This window comes from Pararge aegeria, chromosome 12 (genome assembly GCF_905163445.1).
Source record: "Pararge aegeria chromosome 12, ilParAegt1.1, whole genome shotgun sequence".
NCBI lineage: Eukaryota > Metazoa > Arthropoda > Insecta > Lepidoptera > Nymphalidae > Pararge > Pararge aegeria.
This window is the reverse complement of record NC_053191.1, coordinates 4,308,994-4,332,542: the sequence shown is the minus strand read 5'-3', so window position 1 is coordinate 4,332,542 and position 23,549 is coordinate 4,308,994. Positions and strand designations below refer to the sequence as shown.

The 23,549-nt window shown below is 34.9% G+C and overlaps 3 protein-coding genes and 1 long non-coding RNA gene across 13 annotated transcripts in view; 2 read left to right on the top strand and 2 right to left on the bottom strand.

Annotated features, from left to right (window-relative positions):
• Positions 1 to 4,826: 4,826 nt before the first annotated feature.
• On the bottom strand, positions 4,827 to 7,379 carry LOC120628425 (trafficking protein particle complex subunit 3). Its single transcript, XM_039896787.1, has 4 exons — positions 7,168 to 7,379; positions 6,871 to 7,076; positions 6,166 to 6,364; positions 4,827 to 5,660 (listed from the first exon to the last, which is right to left on the bottom strand). Exons 1-4 carry the CDS (start codon positions 7,204 to 7,206, stop codon positions 5,574 to 5,576), a joined length of 531 nt encoding a protein of 176 aa, XP_039752721.1. The 5' UTR covers positions 7,207 to 7,379; the 3' UTR covers positions 4,827 to 5,573.
• Positions 7,380 to 7,522: 143 nt separating this feature from the next.
• On the top strand, positions 7,523 to 17,171 carry LOC120627979. Of its 2 annotated transcripts, none has more exons than XR_005658946.1 (6): positions 7,523 to 7,939; positions 9,155 to 9,278; positions 9,479 to 13,859; positions 13,947 to 14,047; positions 15,130 to 15,263; positions 16,611 to 16,689. XR_005658946.1 is itself a non-coding variant. In XM_039896129.1 (6 exons), the coding sequence occupies exons 1-6, from the start codon at positions 7,637 to 7,639 to the stop codon at positions 16,996 to 16,998; spliced, it is 5,160 nt and encodes a 1,719-aa protein (XP_039752063.1). In that variant the 5' UTR covers positions 7,523 to 7,636; the 3' UTR covers positions 16,999 to 17,171. The 2 variants fall into 2 exon arrangements, 1 of the variants encoding a protein (XP_039752063.1); XM_039896129.1 differs by lacking the exon at positions 13,947 to 14,047 and adding an exon at positions 16,930 to 17,171 and having other exon boundaries at positions 16,611 to 16,759.
• A 920-nt stretch (positions 17,172 to 18,091) lies between these two features.
• Positions 18,092 to 23,549, top strand: part of LOC120627836 (phosphatidylinositol 4-kinase alpha) — a 45,842-nt gene continuing 40,384 nt past the window's right edge. For all 9 annotated transcript variants that reach the window (XM_039895920.1, XM_039895911.1, XM_039895919.1 and 6 more), the window contains exons 1-2: positions 18,092 to 18,254; positions 19,580 to 19,790. In XM_039895920.1, coding sequence (XP_039751854.1) covers positions 18,171 to 18,254; positions 19,580 to 19,790 — 295 coding nt within the window. In that variant the 5' untranslated portion in view covers positions 18,092 to 18,170. The remainder of the gene's footprint in view (positions 18,255 to 19,579; positions 19,791 to 23,549) is intronic.
• LOC120627838 lies at positions 21,555 to 22,604 on the bottom strand. Its single transcript, XR_005658944.1, has 2 exons — positions 22,521 to 22,604; positions 21,555 to 21,661 (listed from the first exon to the last, which is right to left on the bottom strand). It is a non-coding gene; the product is annotated as an uncharacterized LOC120627838 (long non-coding RNA).

The following is a 23,549-nucleotide window of genomic DNA, read 5'->3' as shown; positions in this document are numbered from 1 at the left end:
ATGGGAGATTGTTCCATAATTTGCAAGTGCGCTGTAGAAATGATCTTACACTTTTTTTTAATCTACTACTGTGACGCTTTGCTTACACGCAAAGCGTAACAGTAGTAGATTTTCTTTGTTTACGTTCCTTCAGGTTTTATTGTTTTCGTAGTACCTGCCTGCCTGTTTCATTTTATTGTTTTCTATTTTAATAATCACGATATTCGACGACTGAAATGATTCATGAATGCTAAAATCTATCAATGAATAGCTCAAAACTGGAATACCGTGTACAAAACAAGCGAACTCGAGTCAATTTCGATCATTAGAGAATGAATTCAATTGAGGCTCGCCCGCCATTGTTGTCTATTCAAACTGAATGCTAATTGAACAGTTATCAATGCTTAACTGTAGTCTATTGCCACTCGATAACTAAGTACTCGATGCAATTGTATGGACTCCTATTGTGTAGATGCTTATTCCTTTTGTGTTTTGGAGAGACCTCGTAGAATGTTTTTTTTTTTTTTTTTAATTAAACTGGCTCTTCATTAGTTTCTCACCGCTGGCCTTATTAGGCTTGTTGGTTAGAAGCAGGCGTTACTTTGCGGAATTCCACGATATATATTGAAAATTCAGCTTAATTTGCTGTACACCTAACAGATCTTCGGCAATGTACACTCTACTAAACAATTATTTATTGTAAAGTCAACATCTCCTGAGGATGCCAAGGTTTTGGAGCGAAACGTGCGTAGTACATTGCCGAAGATCTGTTTTTTTATTTTTTTTATTCCACTACAAGTTAGCCCTTGACTGCAAGCTCACCTGGTAGTAAGTGCTGATGCAGTCTACGATGGTAGCGGGCTAATCTGTTAGGGAGTACGGTAGTGATACCCCGGTGTCTACGCGACATCACAACGGAACGCTAAATCGCTAAGCGGCACGTCTTTGTCGGTAGAGTAGTAACTTGCCACGGCCAAAGCCAGACAAAAATTGTTTGGTGTGGAGTATAAGCACTGAAATAAATTATAGATTACACCATACAGACCTCATTCCAGTAGGCACTAGCCGCTATTGATTTAAGTTGGAAAAAGCCCCTTTTCAATTGCATCAAGTAAGTAGGTAGGTACCTACCTACTTATTTATCGAGTGTATTATTTATTCGTTAACTTACTCTTTGGTTTTAAACTTTAATGCACACATATAAATGATACAGAGGAAGAAGAAAAAAATAACAGTAAAAAACTAAACAAAAACATTTTGCATGCAAAGGCGGTCTTATCGCTAAGGCGATTTTTTCCCAGACAACCTTTGAACCTTAAATAATATGTACTGATAAGGGTGCCACTAACTTAGACATACTTACTTGGATTTAGTTTAGAATTGTGTGTACCTACCTACCTAAGTATAACGAAAACGGCACCATAGGGTTTTATATCAACAGCATCATCTCGGAGTTATGAAGATGATGATGACCCAGATCAGCGCCTTTCGATCGCGATCTCAAGGTTAATGCCGGCATCAATGTATAATATCAGATTTTTATCTGTAGTCTTAGTATAAGATTGGCTCGCTCGCAATCGAGAAGTCATTGCCTACAATTCTTAAGGTCGGACTTTTGACACGTTTGAAAAACCAAACTCAGGCTGGCGACTCCTAAACTCTAATTACACTCGGTAATTAGTTCCATTTTACTTTGACGATAGGTACAGAGTTTGATATACGAAAACGACCCCGCGATTGCAACAGAGCAAAACTTGTACAAAGGCCACTAGCAGTGGCGTGTATACAGGGTAGGGTAGGTATGTACAGGTTATACACTAAGTTGGCAGATGATATAGAATGTAAAAAATCTCCAGCACCAGTTATAAAATACTTGAGAGTAGGCATTGTAAGAGTAATAAAAAGCCTAAGCTAAGTTTTTTTAACTCGTACCGACGATTCTTTTCATTTAATATCATCTGCATACCCTGTGCATACCCGCAATGAACGCCACTAGCCACTGGACTTAGTGCCAGTTGTGAGTTTCTAAATAAAATAAATAATATATGTACTACGACAATACACACATCGCCATCTAGCCCCAAAGTGAGCGTAGCTTGTGTCATGGGTACTAAGATATTTTCTATAAATAATATACTTACATAAATACTCATAAAATACAGACAAACACCCAGACACTGAAACACATTAATGTTCATCAACAAACATTTTCCAGTTGTGGAAATCGAACCCACGGCCTTGGACTCAGAAAGTACACTGCGCCGATCTGCTGTCAAATAGTTTTACTTATTCGATCTAGCGGTAGTTAAATACTAGAGACAGTACGGTTTTCCAGTATATAAAACGTAGTTTACTTTTACGTGATCGAATAATTAAACGTAGGTAGAAAACCTCACAATTGGCATTCAGGTCTGGCTTTGCTGTAGCTAGTTAACACCCTACCGACAAGGAGGTGCCGCCAAGCGATCTAGCGTTCCGGTATGATTTGCGTAGAAACGTTACGATACGTTAGGTTAGGTTGTAGGTATATCTGCCATACTCCTAACAAGTTAGCCTGCTTCCATCTTGGACTTCTTTATAACTTTACCCCAGATAAGACTGCAGTCAAGGTCTCACTTGTAATGGAATAAAAAAAACATCGGCACAAGTCTTTGAGGATTCCCAATATAAGTAAAAACTAAATCTATGTATATATAGGTATACACTCGTATTTGAATTTATAGAGGTGTGAAAAGATCTACAACTGCGTTTCTTGTGAGTGGGTGGGTGACTGAAAAGTGAAAACGAGTTGTGCGCAGGCCCTAAGGACTCCTTTATATAGTTTATTGGGTTAATAGTTAAAGGGTTGAACTTAGAGCGATCGATATAATAATTTTTGGCGATTACCTCCAAAAGAAAAGTTAAAGTTTTAAGGTTACGATAGACAGTTTAAATACTATCTAGTTGCCTACCAGTGAATAAGTATCTATTAAGTTGCGGCAGCTGAGTTAAAACCTATCGCCCAAGATCGCAGCTTTTTGGCGTAATAGGTGGCAGAGATATTTTGCATCGGAGACGGATCTTATTGTTGTACGTACCTTTTGCCTCTGAGACAGATATTATAAATACGAGAGTTCCTAAGTGGTCGTAAAGTTTCTAAGAGGATGGCAGATATTATAACAAAATGTTTTGTATAAATACAATTTGACCAAGAAATAATGTCTGTTTGTTTATAAATAGGAAGTACCACTGCATGAAAAGCTTTGTTAGGTACGTTTATATAAACCGATCTCAGAATACTTTATAAGGGGGCGTCCATAAATTACGTGAGGTGTTTAAGGGGGGGAGGGGGTCGAGTCAAATCTCATCTAATCTTACGTTGGAGAGAGGGGGGTCTCGGCAAATATCACGCAATTTTTTTTCTGATTGAAACAAAATAAATTATACTATTTTGGTCCATTTAATCCAGATTGTACATGCTTAAGATTTTATCTTAAGCGTAATCGTAATACGATTAAGATCATTTATTAATTCGTTCGAAAGAAAATAATTTCATTCATACTTCGACGTTATACATTTACTCACTGTCAAACCACCATATTTGTTTTATACCAAATAGCTCAATTTAATCTGAATTTACGGTACAGTGTAACCCGTCCTTTGTTTTCTTCTTATTACAATAACAATCCAACGCGTTTACGTAAGAAACTCACATTTTGAAAAATCTCACGTGAGATTGGGGGATGGGGGAGGGGGTTGAATGAAATCTCACGACATCTCACCAGGGGGGGAGGGAGGGGCAGAAAATTTAAAAAAACACCTCACGTAATTTATGGACGCCCCCTAATTCTCATCCTGGAAATAGTACTGGAAGTCGCGATCAGCAGCTATAAACTCAATGTATAGGTACAACTTATATTCATCATATTAACCGATAGACGTCCACTGCTGGACATGTCTTTTGTAGGGAGATCCAAATTACAAGGTTTCGTGCTGCTTCGATCCAGCGGCTACCAGATCCGACGCTTTTAATGTCGAATTGGCTAGGCTAAACAAATGGCACAGACCGGTGTCGGGCAGCAGCGACGCCGCAGCGATCAGTCTAGCCCTGCGATGACCAACACACATGCCCAGCGTGGTCATTATCGGGAATAACTTTAATGGGATGGTGGAAATAAACCACAGCAACTTATATTACAAAATAAAAACACCAATTAATATAACCATTTTAATAACTTGACATGCCTATATTTTATAAATAACGTAACTTAATCATAAAAGAAATGGAATTTAAGGATTAACTTATGACATAACAGTGTTCCAATAGATGACTTTCCTTGCGTCTTCCAAGGTGACCCAGTTTATGTGTCCTATATATTATATAGTGTATTAATCAAAGTAAAAAAAATTTAAAAGAAATTTCAAGTAGTTACGTAAAGTCAAATAATAATTCGGCGTTTAAGAAACGCCCTATAGAGAGTGCCAGCGACGAGGCGCTGGTGCATATCACTGACACGTGACTTTTAGGGATCCCTCGTACGGATTGCTAGTTTATATGCTAGCTGCATATAAACTATCTACTAGTATAAGCGACGGAAGTATGAATTATGTCTAGTTCAACATTAAATACGAAGAGTTTGGATAGAAGCAGGCGTTATTTGCGGAAATCCATGATATATTATGAAAATTAAGCTTTATTTGCTATACTCCGCGAAAAGCAGCAGAATCTGAAGGGTGTAATTTATAATTTCTTCAACCCTTGCACTCCACACCAAACAGATCTTCGGCTTTTTTAATTTCTTCAACGGTGAAGGAAAACATCGTGAGGAAACCTGCATGTCTAAGAGTTTTCGATGTTCTCAAAGGTGTGTGGAGTCCACCAATCCGCACTGGGCCAGCGTGGTGGAACTTTAGCCCTTTCTCATTGTGGGAGTAAACCCGTGCCCTGTAGTGGACCGGTAATGGGTTTATATGATGGTAGTACTTCCTGGAAAAGCTTGGTTATAAAAAGCTCTAATACGACTGTACACATAAAATAATAATTTAAAAAGTTGCTTTATTTGCAATACAGGGTGGCCGATCAGTTGACGTCATAAAAAAATTTAAAATGTTGAAAATTTTAGTTAAAATTCTAACTTAAATTTTTACCTTAGACCAACATTTTCATAAATTTTATCAAAGCTACGAATGCTGATTATTTTATGCATAAATACAACTCATGAGAAATCAGTTGCAAAAAAAACTCTAAAAAAGTATTTTGCTTATTTTTAGAATTTTTTTAAGATGGTCATGTCGAAATTCCTCAAAAAATCGAAAAAAAAATCATAATTCCAAAACTATACAAAATGGCGGAACAAACATGGGGGTGATTCGAATAGTCCCCAACGTACCGGACCTACATTTTTTTTTGTGACATCATTTGACCGGCCACCCTGTATATTACTTGGCGAGAATTGGTTGAAGTTGGTTCTCCAGGACATTATCGATTGTACAAAGTCTCTTGAATCTCTTGGTTCTTGTATTTGTCGCTTGAAACTTGTTGCTTACTTCAGTCTGGCCAAGTTAGATTGCGCATACTATTAGGTAATAATAATTACTATGCTTGTTGTAATTATTTAATCTTCACCGGCCGGCACAGCATCCTCTAATCTCTTTATGTATTTTACTCTGAGTTCAGTCACAGCATCACCTTTAAGTTGATCCTGAAAACAAAATGTAAATTTTTATAAATAGTGTATATAACTTCTAACTCCATATAACGTAACTCGATTTAACAACAAACTCCCATCGAAATTGCTCGGCTTTGGTTGGTTTAGCTTGTATTCTATACATTGTTTTGATACACTTCTTATAACATTACACCAACTCTCAATAACAACAACAATAAATATAAAAAGTACTTTTTAAATTGCCAAAATAAATAAAAACTGTGCAGCTGTGTATGTTACTATTTCGCTTTATTATCCTAGCCTGTAATAAATTCAACTGCCAGCATCATACATTCTAAGAATTCTCGATTTTACAACAACTCTCTATAATGTCAAAATAAGCAGTCCCTTGAGTGTTGTTACAAAGAGTTTACATTGTATTTATTATCATCATTGCCCACCACTCATACTTCACACAAATAAATTAAGAAAAGATTGTTTACACAAAATCATTAAAGACGTTGATGACACTAGTACTGTAAACAACAGTGAACTATACCTGCACAAACCAGCACTGCACATCAAGTTGTACCATCTGCAGAGCTCCGCGTATAGCTCCAGGTATAAGTGTACAATATTTAAGACCATTATTTGGCATTTCAACCCACTCACTGAGCGGACACTGATCCCAGACCAGCGAGAACTCATCACCAGAGCTACTCCAGCTTGTTACTGTGGGCTGCATGTTTAGGTATAATCTGTAATAATATTTAACAGAATTCTGACAAGTGATAACTGACACTAATATTCAACATGAGGAATCATCCACCTGGAAGCCAAGTTGCAAGGCTGATTTGAATTGGCATACACATTGGCACAAGAGAAAGCATAATGAATCTCTGTAAGAGATCCCTTTGAGCCACCTACCTACCTATTATACCTACTAAGATTTAGAAAAAAAAATACAGATTTACATAATATCAAAATACATAAGAACATATATGAATATATATACATCAGGAGACAAAAAGGGGAGGTTCTCCAGTCTACACATATTTTGTTTTAGATTGAAGTCAGTTTTTACAAATACTAAATGTTGGTAATGAACCGCGGGCCGAGTCATCACTCAAATAGGAGTTAGTTAGTTAGTAATTATTAGTTCTTATCCCTTGCCTCCCACTTAATCCACAAAGCACACTTGCGCCACAAAAACAGCATGATTATTAACTACAATTTAAATGTGAAATAATAAAAGTGCGCTTACCTGAAAGCCTGCTGTATTTTATCGGCGGTTTCCCTCATTTCCAAACACCGAGTTGACGTAGTTCTCGCCAAGAAATCTTCGATGAGCCTCACGCCCATATTGTATCCAATTCGTTCCAACTGCTTGTTTACGTCCTCTGGATTTTCAATTTCTTTGAGCATTTGAGAAACCAAAGCCCCATACGTAAGTGTAAGTAGCTCCGAATTCTATAAAAAAAAAAATACTTTCATCGGAGAGTCCACGTAAATAAACCAGCAAATTCCAAACCAATTTCCAGGAAAAAAAAACTTGTCTTACCACTTTTTTTGCATCAAGACGGGAAGTTTGCCGAGACATATTAAGATTAATTATTTAATCAATAATTTTAGTTGCATGAAACATATAAGAAGGTACTATAATATCAACTTATTTTACAATTTTATTTGTACGGGCATGTATTTTGTTGATTTTAATTGATGAATTTGACGCAGAGGCTTGACTATTGACACACGTTTGACACCCAAAATTTTGAATACACAGACTAGACACCCTAGAGTAAAGTAATATAATTAACTAGACACGGACAAATAAACTTGAATCTGAACCTTCGTGTGATAGCCTCGCATAAACTACAGAAGCAAACATGTAAAAATTGTTTTGTTTACAAAAATGTCGTTAGCTAAACGTCAAAAGAGGCCTTCATAAAATTTTGTTTTCTGACTTTACTAAGAGGAAATTATCCGCGATGTTTACTTCGTTTTATATTAAAAAGGTTTATCGATAAGCAATGGAAATTGAAGAAACGGAAGCTAACGAAGTTTCGGATTGCGAAGAATCTCACACTGCATGCTCCGCAGTTAACAATTTAATTTTGGATTATTATAAAAAGTTCGGAAGGAAAAGAGACTTAGAGCAGTTTTTCTCTTTATCGACAGCTCAAAGTGAAGTGAGAGATCCGTGTAGTTTATTTTGGAGAAGAATGAAATCGCAGGACGAGTCTTCGGATTCTTGTGGCAAGAAGAGTGAATCTTCTACTGAACTTTGCAGGATTTCCATCAAATGCTCTATTCCAGAGCAATCTTCTTCGCAGGTTTGTGATATATAAGAGTTTCATTTCATCATTATATCTAGTCAATCGAAATTTTGTATTAGATTGTATGAACTACTTCTTGCAGCTAATATCGATATACCAACTGCACTATTATTGTCAGCATTACCAGCCTTTCAAATTATCTCACTGCTGGGTGCTGGACACAGGTAACGCAATAGAAGAGAGATTAGACTTGTACTACTTAGTTGACTTGTAGAGCCTTAGTTAAGTGGGTCTGAACTGAGGCAACCATTATTATCAGTTGTTACTGTTACAGAGATTGACTGAAGAAATTATTGAAGTTACTTATTTTTTGCATTTGTACTTAAGAGATTCATTAAGACTTCTCAATTAATTGTAATTGAGAAGCCTGAAATATTATTTTTTTAAGATCTCATAAATCCTCTTAGAATGAACAAGATCCAATAGCTTAGCTTAAAATATCACTTCTGCTAACATTTATTTTATACACAAAAATAGCACAAGCTTACCTTGTTCTACGCCCTGGTAATTTGAAGACTTTGTAAATGTAAAGAGAATTCCAGCATATGTTGCAGCTTAACTAAGTTATTTGCATAGTTGAAATTATGTAGAAAGCAAATTGTCTCAATATTAATTTGATCCTTATTATGGTAAAGTTTCCAAGTAATCAATGTATAATTTTTAGTATGTTTAGTTAAGGTATTCTTAACAATATAAGGAACTTCAAAATCTTGTTTCTCTATTGCCATTATACCACAAATCAGCAAGATGCTGTGGCAGCATTATGTGGTTCACATGATTCTTATACAAGCCATTTATGTATAAAAACATCTTTCCAGCATGTTTCCTACCATTTATTCACATATAACATACAGTAACTGTATACAACTAATATATAAGTATCAAAAACCATTCCACTTTAGTAGTGTTTCTTAAACAGGCTTAGTCACTTCATCCCATTTAGCAATTGACAGTTATGATTTTATCTCTCATGTTCTACACATTTACCATTTATGTGAAAATGAAAAAAAGTTTGTGAGCTAACAACATTCTGCTGGTGTGAAGTCAGATGTGCGCGGGGCGTTTTCACTGTTTTTGGACACAATGCACTTTATGCAATAATAGCCGGAAGAGGGCTCTGTATATTTTTAGTTCTATGCTTAACTATTTTATATTAAAAAAAAATCTTAATAATCTGAGTTTAATGAAGCCTTACTTAATTACTATTTACAGGTTGAACATTCACGGATAAAAAGTGACTCTGAATCTCCTCCTATAATTAGTGAGGAGGTCATCTCAGAGCCTAGAAATTCTGACAATGAGTCTGTAAAATCTGATGATGTACAATCTCAGAAATGTAAGTAATGTTGGAATATAGACTGAATTGTATGCCGGGACTACAGGTTGTAGCAATGCTTACTTTATGATGTCACAGCATCTATTAGTACCTTGCTCATTAGAGAATGTTTTGTCATAGCCTGCTGCAACCCTTAGATTGGAACCATAGAAGCTTGTGTGTTTTGCAATGCTAATCTTTAAACATCCTTTTGATTTCAGCTATTGATGGTACATTAGACACTTCAACAAATAAGCCCAATTCACCAACAAGCAGTATAACTTCTCAACGCAAGCTTGAATGGGACTCCTTAGCAGATGTAGGTTATGCTAATGAAAGTGACCGAAAGAACTCTGCATCTAGCTTAAGCACTTTGGAAAGAATGGCTTTGCAGCAGCAATATTCGTATAATGACACGAAAAATATTGAAATAGGACCACCTACTGCACAATCAACTCCGTTGGAGCCAAATGAAGCTAAGCCGAAAAATAAAAAAGGTGCTATAAAAAAAACAACCAAAATATATCAAAAAGATATTGATTCAGTTAAACTGTCTATTCCACAAAACCCTGATAATAAACCACAACCTATTAATTTGAATTTGACTAAGCACATATCTTTTAATGTTGATGAAAATGGCAGTGTCCACATTGAAAATATGACAAAAAACCTTTCTTTAAGTCCTGAAAAGGGATCCTTGGAAGATATAAAAGTGACACCACTAATTAAAATAGATAAAGAGATTCAGACTACATTGAATAGAAGTAAAGACAAATCTTGTAGCTCTGGCGAAAAAGCACAGCATGCAGTACCTAAAGTTAAAAGACACCCTGTGCTGATTAGTCTCAACACTTTAAAGAAAAAAACTAAAAAAAAGAAAGTGAGAAGAATTAAAAGACCGCAGAGTAAGAAGAAACTGATTGCTAATAAAGAAAACGTTCCACTGGAGAAAAGTGGGGACCAGTTGTCAGAAGCTGAAAGTTTTGAATATATGCCAGGGCATATTTATAATCAAAACCACATGAATTATAATCAACGCAAGAATAATGTTGCTGATAACAAATCAAGTCTAGAATCTAGTGGACTAACTACAGATTCAAGCAAAACCACAAAATATTCATTTACCAAAGACTTAGAAAAGAGCATAGATATTCTTAAATCTGCTATTGATCGTAAATATGAAGATGCCAACTTAAGGAAGTATCTCATTAAAGACATAGTTCAGAGACTAGTTGAATCAAAATACAAAAGTGACAAGAGCTCTACCGAATTTTTATCAGGGTTGAGCTTCGACAGTAAGAGACTAGGATTAAGAGATCACAACTACACTACTACAAGTACCTCTGATACAAATAATACTGCCAATGAAATCAAGCAATCTAAACCAAAGAAATCTATTTTACGCATAGAAAAGTTTAATACAAATCCTATAGCCTCAACATCTCAAAGTGTTCCTAATATACCAATTTTCACGAATAATGAAAAGTCCGCAGATCTTTCGAATACTGATTCTGATATTTCAAACAAAAATAAAGCCTTTTCAGATTTAGGTGTGGACAAAACATCTTCAGAGCAATTGTATAAAAAGTATTTAGAAGCATTAAAAAGAGAACAAGTATACAAAAGACATCTAAGAGATAAAGAAATGTTCCTAAAGCATAAGCTAGTTAGTTCAGATGTTGTTCATAATACTGTTCCACAAGTTGACACTAAAACTCAAAATAGAATTAAAGACCTAATGAAAGACTTAATTCGAAATAACTATGATGATGGTTCAGGTGATGCAAGTAAACTTGAAGGCGGGTCAAGTGCTTATAATATAAATGAAAAATGTAATTCATTAAAAAAACAAAGAAGTCATTCTGTATTCACCCTATCGTCAGGCAACTCTGAAAATTGTAGTAAAAATGCACCATTTGCAAACAAGCATCAAATTGAAGCAGGCAGTTCAAGGATTGATTCTAAAGTCGAGAAACATTACTGCTGTTGCCCCCATCATGTGTTACATCCTAAAGTTGGTGTAACAGATAGTTCAGTGCAGGTTAACATTCAATCTTGTAGGGATCATGAATTTCCTTATCAGAAAGCAACAGAATGTATGTGCCAGAAATTAAAGATACCTGAAACTGAAACATCTAAATGTTTTAAATGTAAAAGCCCAAGAAATAAAACACACATTTTCACTGATGGTGTAACAGATGATTTTAAATATGTTTGCCTGTGTACTGATGAAGGAGTTATGTCCAAAGAAATGCCTGAAAAATTCTTAATATACAAATGTTCTAGATTGCCTAGCAAAAATCTAAAATTAGAGGATATAGTATCAAAAGCGGTAAATACTGTAAGTGAAAGTTCTAGTAATTTCACATCACCTCGACAAAAGATATCTTCATTCAAAGGCAAAGATTGTGAGAGTAAATGTTTAATTATAAAGGATAGTAGTAGCTCCAATAATCATACATCAAAATCATCACAAACTAACCTTAATTTGCCAATTCTTCTCCCGCAAACAACAAGTCAACAAAGCGTAGGCTCCTCTACTATAGAATGTAGAGAAAATGTGGCAGATACATTAGGACGTCAAAATACAAAAGGAACATATTTATATGAAGCTACAAGATGCATGCAAACTGAAATCAGTATCGATCCAAAAAAATCAGATCCTTCGCTATCTGATATAAATATAGTTAATGACGAAAATTGTGTGGCACTGATAAGTGAACAATATAAAAAAGTTACAAAACCTACTTCAGAAAAAAATATCTACACTTTTGATAAAAATTGTGTCCAAATTCAAAGTAGCGAAAGTAGTTTACCAGAAAGTAAACATAATTTTCAAACAGAATTTGATAAATGTATTAGTACAAGTGCCGAAGAAGAATTTACTACAATTTTTCCAAAAGTTGACAAAGAAGTTCAACATATTCCCGATAAAATAGTTAATTACTATACAAACACAGTTGAAGATAAACAATGTTCAAACAATTTTACTATACCAATACAAGGTACCAATATGACGCTTAAAGTTAGTTTAGGTTCTGGGACCAAGACACCGCCAACTAAAACAAATTCCAAAAACAATACATCTTTCACGTCTCAAGGAACAGAGACAACAAAACCCTGTGTTGTTGAAAACGCTACATCGTTGCAAGAAGAATGCTCCAAAGCTGTACAGTCTGGAAATACAAAAATTTTTGAAGATTTTTTTCAAAAGTCACCAAGAAGCTCTGTAAGTCGAAAAACATACAGCGATAATTTTGATTCCCAAGCTAAGATAAATGGCAAAACGAATGTCCCGACTGATAGTTGCTATATTGAAGGCAAATACAATACGTATCCAACTCAGGATCAAATGCATATTCAAAAACCCCTACTTCGTTCCAATACCGACCCTAGTAAAATTGAGAAAGCTTTTCACGTTACATTTCATCAACAAACGTTGAAAGACAAAGCGGACCCACCAGATGGTACTAGAACACCTATAACACAATCGGAAGCTGCCACAAAAGCGCAAGAAAAAACTGCTTCTTGTTACTCAGATTCGTCATCAAAATCCACAGAGATAAATAATTCTAAAACTAAAGAAAGCTCGGATACAGATATACAGTTTAAATCATCTGGCAGTGAAACTAATGGTAACACAAAGGTGCAGACATTTAACGACCCTTTGTTAAATGTTATACAAGATATAACGAAACGTTATTCGAAAAAAGATTTCGAAAAGAGCAAAAGAAAGAAATGCTTTAAAGAAATTATTAATGTTCTTGGTTATCTATTAGATACTGAAGAAAGTACAGACCATGATCAAAACAAAGCATCTAGCTCATTTGCTGGCGATGATGTTTCCGACTCACGGAAAAATATACCTGTAAAAGAAAATACTGATTCCATTCCAGCCAAGATTTTAGTAGATAAAGCAGTACAGTTATCCACTAAAAAGTCTACATTGCTTAAAACGTGCACTGAGTCGTCAGATTTCCCTATATCGACGGATTTTCCAAGTACATCGTCTGACGCTGCCACGTGCAAAGTTTTAAACAAAATTAAAAGGGAATGCGATAAATATTACCAAAAACGGTGCAAATTACATATGGGTGGTAAAAAATGTGAAGACACAAGTAGTACTTCAGTTAATTGCGATCAATGCAGACGCGTCCACTATTGTTCTTGTAGAGGACACAAATGCAAAGGTCACAGAACAAAAACCACTGTCGAAAAAACAAAAAAAAAATGTGTAGCTTACAATTTGATCATCCAAACATCAGATAGCGTAGTTAGCGAGGAGATAAACTGCGGAAGCAATCGGCGTCAGCTGCAGAATATAATTGTCAAAGTTCCTTCCAAGCGAAAAGTTGATAATATACCTTTTAAGGAAATGGCTTCTAGAATTGAGAAAGACATGTCTCATTGCAGCCCTCGATGCAACACGCGGGGTCATCGATCAAAAAGTTTGCCCAATGACAGCGAAATTTCAAGCACAGACGAAATCATTAAGAAGGATCAAGATTATACTGTGCGTGAATTTTTAGAAAAGAATCGACCTGACTTTGTAGAGAAATGCTCTAATCGGCAAGACTGCTTGAAATTGATCAATAAAACCAGGTAACTCTTCCGTATTTATTACAATTCTTTAAGTTTGTTTCCTTGATTTTTATTTTCCAAGGTCCTCACCAATCTTTCTTACTTTAGGCTGAGAGATGGCTGCACTTCCGGTTTGAATATGATTGTGGTTCATCCTCCCACATGCAATGTTAATTCTTGTTTGGAAACTTGCAATATGTCTTATAGAGGTATTTTACTTTTCAATAAAAAAAGTTGTATTTCATGTGAATAAAAAAAAAAAGTTAATATAAGAGACTAATATTTCTAGGTATTCCAAGTAATAACTGTAATGCTTGTGCATATAATAGTATCCATTGTGTTCAGAATGAAGTAACTAAAGTTGGTGAGTCTACTAGTTTCTTATAAATGTTGGAAAGTGTAAAATATAGCATGGACCAGTTGGGTAGTCCAACTTGGAGTAGAGCTTTAGTTTATAATGATTTGTTTCCATTTCCCACTTTGACATCCTTCCCAATGTGATAATCCCTTGCAAGAATTTAGTTTTAGCAAGATAACTAAAATAAAGATAAAGATAACCAAGATAATTTACATAACATGATTACAAACTTTGATGATCCAAATTATTATTTGTTTTTATTTTAACATTTGAAGAATAAAATTGGAAGAAATTACTTAATAATCTTCCTTGTAATCAATTAATTTGATTTTCATTATTACATATGCAATATTTTATGTGCTTTTACCTTTTGCTATTTACGCGTTAATTATGGGCCGCAACATAACGTTACGTTTTGAAGGCCAGTGGGTAGGACTACGACTTCACTTTGGGGGGGGCCGAGTCCGAATCCCAGCGCGCCTCTAACTTTTCTAAGTTATCATTTGCTTCAACGGTTAAGGAAAACATCGTGAGGAAACCTACATGCCTGAAAGTTCTCCATAATGTTTTCATAGGTGTGTGGATTGTCACAATCACCAATCCACCACCGCAGTGGTGGAATCCACAGGTGGTGGACTACACTCTTAACCGCTTCTCATTGTGGAAGGAGATCCGTGCCCTGTAGTGGGTCGATATGATGATGATGATGAAGCTATGCTTACAAATAACTTGCTATAAAGGGCTTGGCTTCATCGTTTTATGATTGTCTTGATAAAATAAATATTTGTTACCTTGTGGGGTACATTAAGATTTAATAGAAGAACAAGAAAGAACAAGAACTTACGAGGGTACACTCAATACACTAAGTATATTGAGTGTACCCTCAACCCTTACCCTTGTAAATTCTTGTTTCACAGTTACCTTTTTTTTCAGAGCAAACGAACGCGCTACCAAACGTCAACTGTTGTCATTGCAGCTGGAACGCCAACAAGAATTGAATGCTCTTAGCGAATCAGATTTAAGAGTTTTTGCTAGAGCACTTGGTGAGGAAATGAGAAGAAAGAAAGGTTAAAATTATTTATTAATAGAATCTTAACAAATATATTATACAACTGTTTCGTTTCACATGCAATCGAATGCCCAAAAAAACCTTACTCTTAGAATTATAAGGGTCAAGGGATTTGAATTGACATACTCTAGACGCTTCATTCAAAAAACTACACTGATTATAGTCGTAAAAAAGTAATAGGCCCGTTTTGACATTTGTCATCGCGACGTAACTAGTTATGGAACCATAAGACTCGTAAAGATACTCACGATAAATCAATTCAAGTTTGTATCAGTACTTGATTGATATTATTATGTATTGTAAAGTGTTCGTTCGTTCAAAGTATTCCTTTAACTTCACAACCAATTCGCGTGACTGGCTGTTGATTATGCATCCACTTTTCAACATGTTGAAACAGAGTTAGTACCATATAACAACAAACACAAAAATCGAGTCAAATCACTATGTTTAAATTAATGTCCAAAATAGAAGAGCCATAGTTAACGTAATAGTAAACAATATATTTCAAACTTAAACGAGCGCACAGTCAACTTTACAAGATGAGGAACGAAGAACTGCGCAGTGCGCGCGGAGACGCTTCAATCATGTGCCGTTTGGTCAGATACATCAACTCAGACTCTTTATTTAGAACCCATTTTGAGAACCGAGCTCATTCTTTGCAGAAAAGATTACTACACAAAAAAATGGTTACAGCTCTAGTATAAAAATAAAAAAGACTGAGAACGTAACTTTTACGGAACGTTTCGCAACAATTATAAATTGCATGCTACTATAAAGTAAGCGCAAAAAGAATACTCGCGATATATTCTTTCATATTATTTAACGTCCTAAAAAAAATACGTATTTTTTAAAACACCGTATGTAATTGATTTTTATTTTATTGTTTCTATCAGTTTCGTTCCAAGTTACATTCTATGGTCTTGCACAAATGTCAAAACGGGCCTATTACATTTTTACGACTATAGTAATAGTTAGTAGTGTGTCAAAACACTGCATGACTATTCCGCCGTTATGTCACATTTTATGTCACAAGGCCCTTAAAGTATTTGTAGGTCAATTCGAATTCCTTGGGTAACAATATTTGAAACCACCATTTAATTCAATGTCTGTTTTACTTGGATCTGCCTTGACGCGCGCGGAAGTGGTTTTATGATAAGCAATTGATTCCTAGAACATTAAATCATTCTGGCATAATTTATCCTATCGTATTACACCTTATATAAAAATGGCGTGACAGTTTAAATATAACAGAATTCATTAGACGTCGTTATATATTTACCCGGTTATACCAGGAAGGAAATCCTATAATTTATTGTGTGTGATCCTAAATTGTTTTTTTTTTCAGGTGCACCAAAATTTATAAGTGAGCGCGAAATGAAGAAACACTCTGAGAAAATGTACAAATCGCTTCCCGAGATTGTACAGAAAAAAGAAGAAATCAAAAAGGAGAATATTAAGAAAACTAATTTACTAATGGCTAACATATTTAAAAAGGTATCTTTTCATAATTTCACGTGGCAAATGATGGTTATGGTACTGATCGGTCCTTAAGCTTATGAAAATGAAAAACAATCCTCTCGACAAGTAAAACAATGAAAGGGACTATTTTTAGATTTGTCAATTTATTTTACTTATGTTTTAATTACGATATTTTATTGTTCCAGAATCTCCAAAAGAAAACCCTTCGCGGTGCTATTAACATATCAAATTACAGTTCAGTTATAAAGATTTGACGAAAACGGACTAAAGATTTGACCACTGAATTTAGTTTAATTATTATGAAATTATCATATCCAAGAAAGACATGTGTTCAAAGATTGTTAATCAGTTTTATGTTATTTGTTGTTATATTGATGGTATGAAATTGTATAATGCCTTTGTTTGGATTTAATGTATTCTATTTAAACTATTATTATGATACCTAATAAAATATTTTTATAAATGTTTGTTTTTTCTACTATACACTCTTTAGAAAGCAGAACAATACAAGAGACCTTGGATGGCGAATCAAAACTACATGCCAGCCGAAACAATAAGCGAACCTGAGGTTACCACCAAGGTAACCATTTACAAAGTAATAGCCGAGTAATAGCCAACTGTGTCGCGCATACTACAGCTACATGGTAAAACCTGCTGATTTACTAGTATCAAATAATAAATTGTTCTATAATATTATAACCTGTATAAAAATATTTAAAGCGACATTTTATGTTATAAATCGCAAGCAGTAACCAGCAAAAAGTTTTCAGTGATAGTCGCCTGAAAATCGTGTTTAGTCAGTTTTCAGAGAAGACTTAAAATATCATAATATCGACCCACAATAAAGTCCACAACGCTGGCCCAGTGCGGATTGGTAGACTCCACATACCTTAGAGAGAGCGTTATGTTAAACTCTCAGGCGGATTTCCTCACGATGTTTTCTTTCACCATCGAAGCAAGTGATATTTTTAACTACTTAACTGCTGCTGGAGTTCAAACTCGGCCACTCGAAAGTTAAGTCGAGCTCCTGCCCACTGCGCTATCACCGCTTCTAATAATATTGCAAATATTCATAAAAACGATCTTACGTGTCTAATATATTGAAATCCTTTGAAATTGGATGGCGTAATTATTTTTATAGTTGATGTTCTTTTATTATCAATATTTGTATACAATTTAAATGTTTTTACTGGAAAGAAGAAAATAAATTGTATACAATTAAAAATAATGTATTATCCTGGTTCATGTACAGTCTATGCAGGTTTATGGTCTATATCAAGCTGGAACGTCAATGTCATCTGTCAGTAATATTTTATTGACAAATTGTCAATGTTGGTGAAATGTGAATGTTCTCGGGACGATTCAATGTTTTTCTAATTTCGCAAATAGAAAAATGATACTACATTGAAAGGAAACCAGCCGAAAAATGGACGAGAACGACTTTTTCAGGCAGACCGTCCAGCATTTGGCACGATGTCTGTCCTGTATTCACCCTACACCATGGGAAAAGGTAGGTTGCAAAACATCGATTGTAATCCTGTTTATTATTTTGTTGTTACGAAATGTTTCTCGTAACTTGAAGTTTTTAAGAAACCACTTATATACTTATCCATTTAGTTGCAGTTATAATTACATACTTACGTTTCCAATCTGAGAAGTTCCCTAAAAGTTTTTTCGATTTGAATATGATATCATCAAAATATGACATAAGCTGTTATCGTCATTTCCATGGTTCAGGGTCAGTTTACTTACTTGCTCCTTTCCTGATGACAAAGCATTTAACCTTAATTTCCAAAGTTTAGTAAGTAGGTATTTGAAAAAGAATCATACCTTAAAAGAAGTTCCCTTCAGGGAAATAGGAAAGGGTTCCTATCATCAGCATCTCAAGCAGTAAAAGTTTACTGCTGTACATAAGTTATTTTGAAGGGATTTCTAAATGCCTTAGGGCACCCAAGAGTTGGTGATAATAGATATATAATTGAAACTATATAAATAAATTATATTCGTAATCATCACATTTGTTCTTCTGGAACAAATGTGATGATTACGAATATAATTGATGTAAAAAAAGGAAGAGGATGACAGGGTCTGGATTAATTGGGACAAACAAAAAAAAAAGGTTTGGGTGTGTGTTAAAAGAAGTGAAAGATGGGCACAGTTGTAGAGGGCAGTTCACAGTTACAGTAGCCTTTTTTTAAATTAAGAGCTAATTTAAAAAAAGGGCACCTAATTGCCCTCATGTTTATCTAAAATTTGCTTTAAATATACTTTTAAAACAAAACCAGTTTTGTAGCATTTGTTTTACTGTTAATACAAAATAAGGTATTAAGTTTAAAAAAAAAATCCTTGTCTTTATTTACTCTTGATTTATGCTAATTTGTGACTGAGTAAAGCTGCAACCAAAAAGGTTAACCAAGCAGGTATTTGTCACTAGTTGGTGACCAGGGCTTCAGCCTTGCCAATTACACAGAATGATTTGTTTGAGATGTTATTTCCGAGGTATTTTGAAATTTCCCAGTCCTTGCTGCTTATGACTCACTTGCTTGCTGCACTCTTACAAGTTTTCATATTTGTCACGGTTCCCAAGTTTTAACATAGCTAGTTAAAATAGATAGGTAGATACTGGTTCTAGTAGCCCGAAAATGTGATGGCTGAGCTTAGTGATCTCGACAAATTTTTCAAAGCTTGCTTGTCCCACACAAGCTGCAAGTACACAGAATTTTTTGAAGTAAAGAAGTACACAGAATTTTTTGAAGGAAGTTCTTAATTTCTATGGCTCTCAGATTGGGAAGCCCTGGCTTAGTCTTATTTTCATTCACTCATCTCTCATTTCAGGTGAACACATTATTCATGCTATGCCCGCAAGTCAGTTCAAGCTTTGTTGTCACACCACGCAGTCAAGAAGCCAGCATATCCCTAGGACTCTACTTCCTGCAAAGTGGTCTCCAGCATCAGGATAAACTGTTACCCTACTTCCTGAAAGTACTGAAGTGTCTTACCAATGCCCAGTTTGAAGAACCTATGTATAGAGTAAAGAATGGCGATCGTGAGTATGACTTCTCTTTAGATTATGAAATTATCTTATAGGAGAATATAGATGTGTGATACTAAACAATTTATTGGAATTGTAGTATGTATTTTGTTTTAAAGAACTATTCAACTCACTACCTCTGTTACCATCAAATGTGACATCAAATAAAACGTAATTGATTTTCCATAGCCGATCCGTCTGATCAGAAAAGAGCTCAGCCTTTTGAGCTACCGTTTTCCCTACCACAATAACATGGTATGGTATTGATATCAAAACCAAAATGGTATGCAGGATGTCTTGTACCATGAAGTCACAATTACACTTTATGGTAACTGCTTTAAATAAATAAAAACAAATGCATGTTATACTATCCACATCACCATGGAATTTAAAGTTTTAAATATTGGATAGAAGCAGGCATCACTTTGCAGAAATCCATGGAGAATCCAGGAGATATTGACTTTACAATGAATAATTGTTAATTCATCATAACTTGCTTCTTTTTCTTAAGAATTATTCATAGTAAACTCAACATCTCCTAAGGATGCTCCGGTTTAGGAACAAACATGCGTAGAGGCTACATTGCTGAAGATCTGGTGTCGGGAATAAGGAATTATAAATCACAGTAAACAGATTCTCCTGCTTTTCTCAGAGTATAGCAAATAAAGCTTAGTTTTCATAATATTTAAAGATTTTACTATACTTAATTCAAATTGGGTGTATAAAAGTGCCTTATTAGATCTATTTTGTGAAACCTCACTCTTGCGAGTATAACTTAAAATTTAGGTTAGGTGGAAGGAACCTTTCCTTTTTGTTTTTACCATCACCGTAACTTAAATTAATTAGCAATCTAGCTAAAAGTAAAACAGTGTTTTTCAAACTTCTCTACACTTGTTATAGAAACTAAACTATGTTTATAAATGTCTTTCTAAAAAGACCTATATTTATTAAAATTAAAAAAAAATTATGTGTTCTGTATGAAGAGAAAACATGAATATTCAGAACTCATTGTTACCTAACTATGTGAACTTACATTCGCTTCAAAGGCGGATATAAAAACTAAAATGAGAAACATACTTCAAATAGAAAATGATTTGATTTATCAACGTTTTAAAAGTAACAGTAAATACTTCTCTTTTATTTCGTTTGACCACATTCCCCGAAGTATTTGCGACTTACAGCTTAAAGAACACTTAGCTACTATAATAATTTGATATGCTTTTTTATTGTTATGATAGAGATAGATAGAATAAAGATACAAGCATATAAACTTGTATGCATGTATCTTTTTCCTTTAGTTTATACGCAGTAACTAAGGGCCCTCTCCTTCCTCGATAAACCGCTATATAGCACAAAAGTTTTTTAATCACGCTTTTAGTTCCAGACTATTAATTGTAGCATTGTATGATATTAGAAACGGTGATAGCTCGACTTCACCTAGTTCGAATCCCAGCACGCACCTTTAACTTTTCTAAGTTATGTGCGTTTTTTAAGTAATTAAAACATCGGTTGCTTCAACGGTGAAGGAAAACATCGTGAGAAAACCTGCATGCCTGAGAGTTCTCGATAATGTTCTCAAAGGTGTGTGGAGTCCACCAATCCAAGGCCTTAACTCCTTCTCATTGTGGGAGGAGACCCGTGCCTTGTAGTTGGCCTGTAATGGGCTGATGATGAGTATGATATTGCCTTGCCATACATTTATTACGAATGAATATGACATAGTCTACATAGTTAAGTAAAGGTGAATAAAGTGGTCAACAGAAAAAAAAGAGATTTTGCCAGGTTTAATGAAAGATTTTATTTTCTATGTTACAAAATTCGAGAAAGGAAATGAAAAGTCCAATTCTGTTTCTAAATCCAAGCGCGGTTTGGGGTGTATGATGAGCCTGTAAAAAGGGAATCTGTGTGATTAAAACTGTTTATTCTTCAAACTTTTTCTACTTCTAATATACTAGCCGCCCACGCGACTACGCCCGTTTTCAGCTTCTATGCCATACAAACTTTCAGTTTACGACGCTGCATAGCCTGACCGTCCGATTCCTAAAGGTCGTATCTTCTTATATCGGTTGTTGCTTTTGTATAGGCTGGGGCTTTCAAATGAATAAAAAAACTATATAAACGCGTTCAAACAAAAGACAAACTAACAAAAAAAATATAAAATTTTAAATTTGATATTTCCTTAAAGATAAAAAAACACACAAAAGAACAAAAATGATACAACTAAAAAAAAAAAAAAAAACTGGATCTTTATTACTAGTATCGACTATCGCCTTATACCACGAAAAGAAAATCTTAATTTAACGCTCACAGTGCGTCGTCACGCCAACAAGCTCGACGGCCGATAGGCGCAGAGGGCAGCGACACTGCCTCGCGACCTTTCTGAGTCCAAGGGTTCGATTCCCACCATTGCAAAATGTTTGTGTGATGAACTTGAATGTTTTGCAATGTCTGGGTGTAAGCTATATATTATTAGTATTTATGTAACCTAGTCATAAAAATATTCATCAGTCATCTTAGTACCGATAACACAAGAAAAAAACGGTTCGCGAAACGGTTGTTCGCGAAAGTGCTTTTGTTTATTTGTCTTTACTGCACGCCATAACCAAGGAACCAATCGACTTGATTTTTGGCACAGAGTTATATTTAAAAAACCGTGATAAACGCGAACAAAGAACGCGGGCAACAGCTATATAGTGTTTGAATTTTCTCATAAAAAAGAGTAAAAAGAAGGTCAAAAATACTTACTTGGAGTCATTCTGCAAAATAATATTGTTTTTTAATAATTCAGCATTATTATTTTCCTGCACCACCACCAGCTTGCCCACCTGCTCCAGCTAAAAGAAACACATTTAAGCACGTTTTTAATTTTTTTAGAGTTGTTTTTTTAATTTATATTAATGACTAGGTAAAGCGATTGGCCGACCATGTCCTCAAATATATTTGCTACTAAATTTAACTAATTACATGTTTACGACCAACCGTTACATGACAACCGTTGCAACCTATCGGTTCCTAGCTATAGCTAACTATTTAAGTGAGAGGTAAAAAAAAAAATCGCTACCGTAAATGTAGATAAAATAGTGAACGCACACCGGATTTTTTAAAAATAGTTTCAAATATAACTCCTCTCGAGAATCATAGATAACACTAATTATGATAATGTAAAATGATTTTCAGCATAGATCAAAAGCTGAACGTATAAGACTATTTAGTGGAGTACATTTTTTTTTAAATGTTTATAGATGAGCGCTTGACAGCAATCACACTTGTTGGTAAGCGATGAAGCAGCCTAAGGTGGAGCGGGCTTGCCTAGAAGATGCCTATACACTCTTGATTTGAAGGTACTCATATTGAAGGTACTTGAAGTACATATACCTGAATCGTGTTTAAACCGTTTGCGGACCTAATTCATGAACTAGTTCGCGTAACGTTTCCCATAGTTATAAAGCGACCTGTTAAAAAAGGACCCAGAGTATTTTGGAAATGGCTATACTCAACAGAAATTTTCTATAACCTAAAATTATCAATCTTTGTGTAAAATAAGGTCCAGTCGCTGTCAAATTGCCCAATTAATTCTGCTCATTGGTAGTAATAAATTAAATGAAAAAATAATATAAATGATGAATAAGAAGCACTGTATAGGCAGTGCGAGCGGTGCGGTGCGATTTCAGTCGCAGATCCAATCATTCGCTATATATAGCGTTAATATATTCGATTTAATACCTAAAGCGACAAGCATTCAATATTTTAATTTTTAACTGAATGGGATTGCCG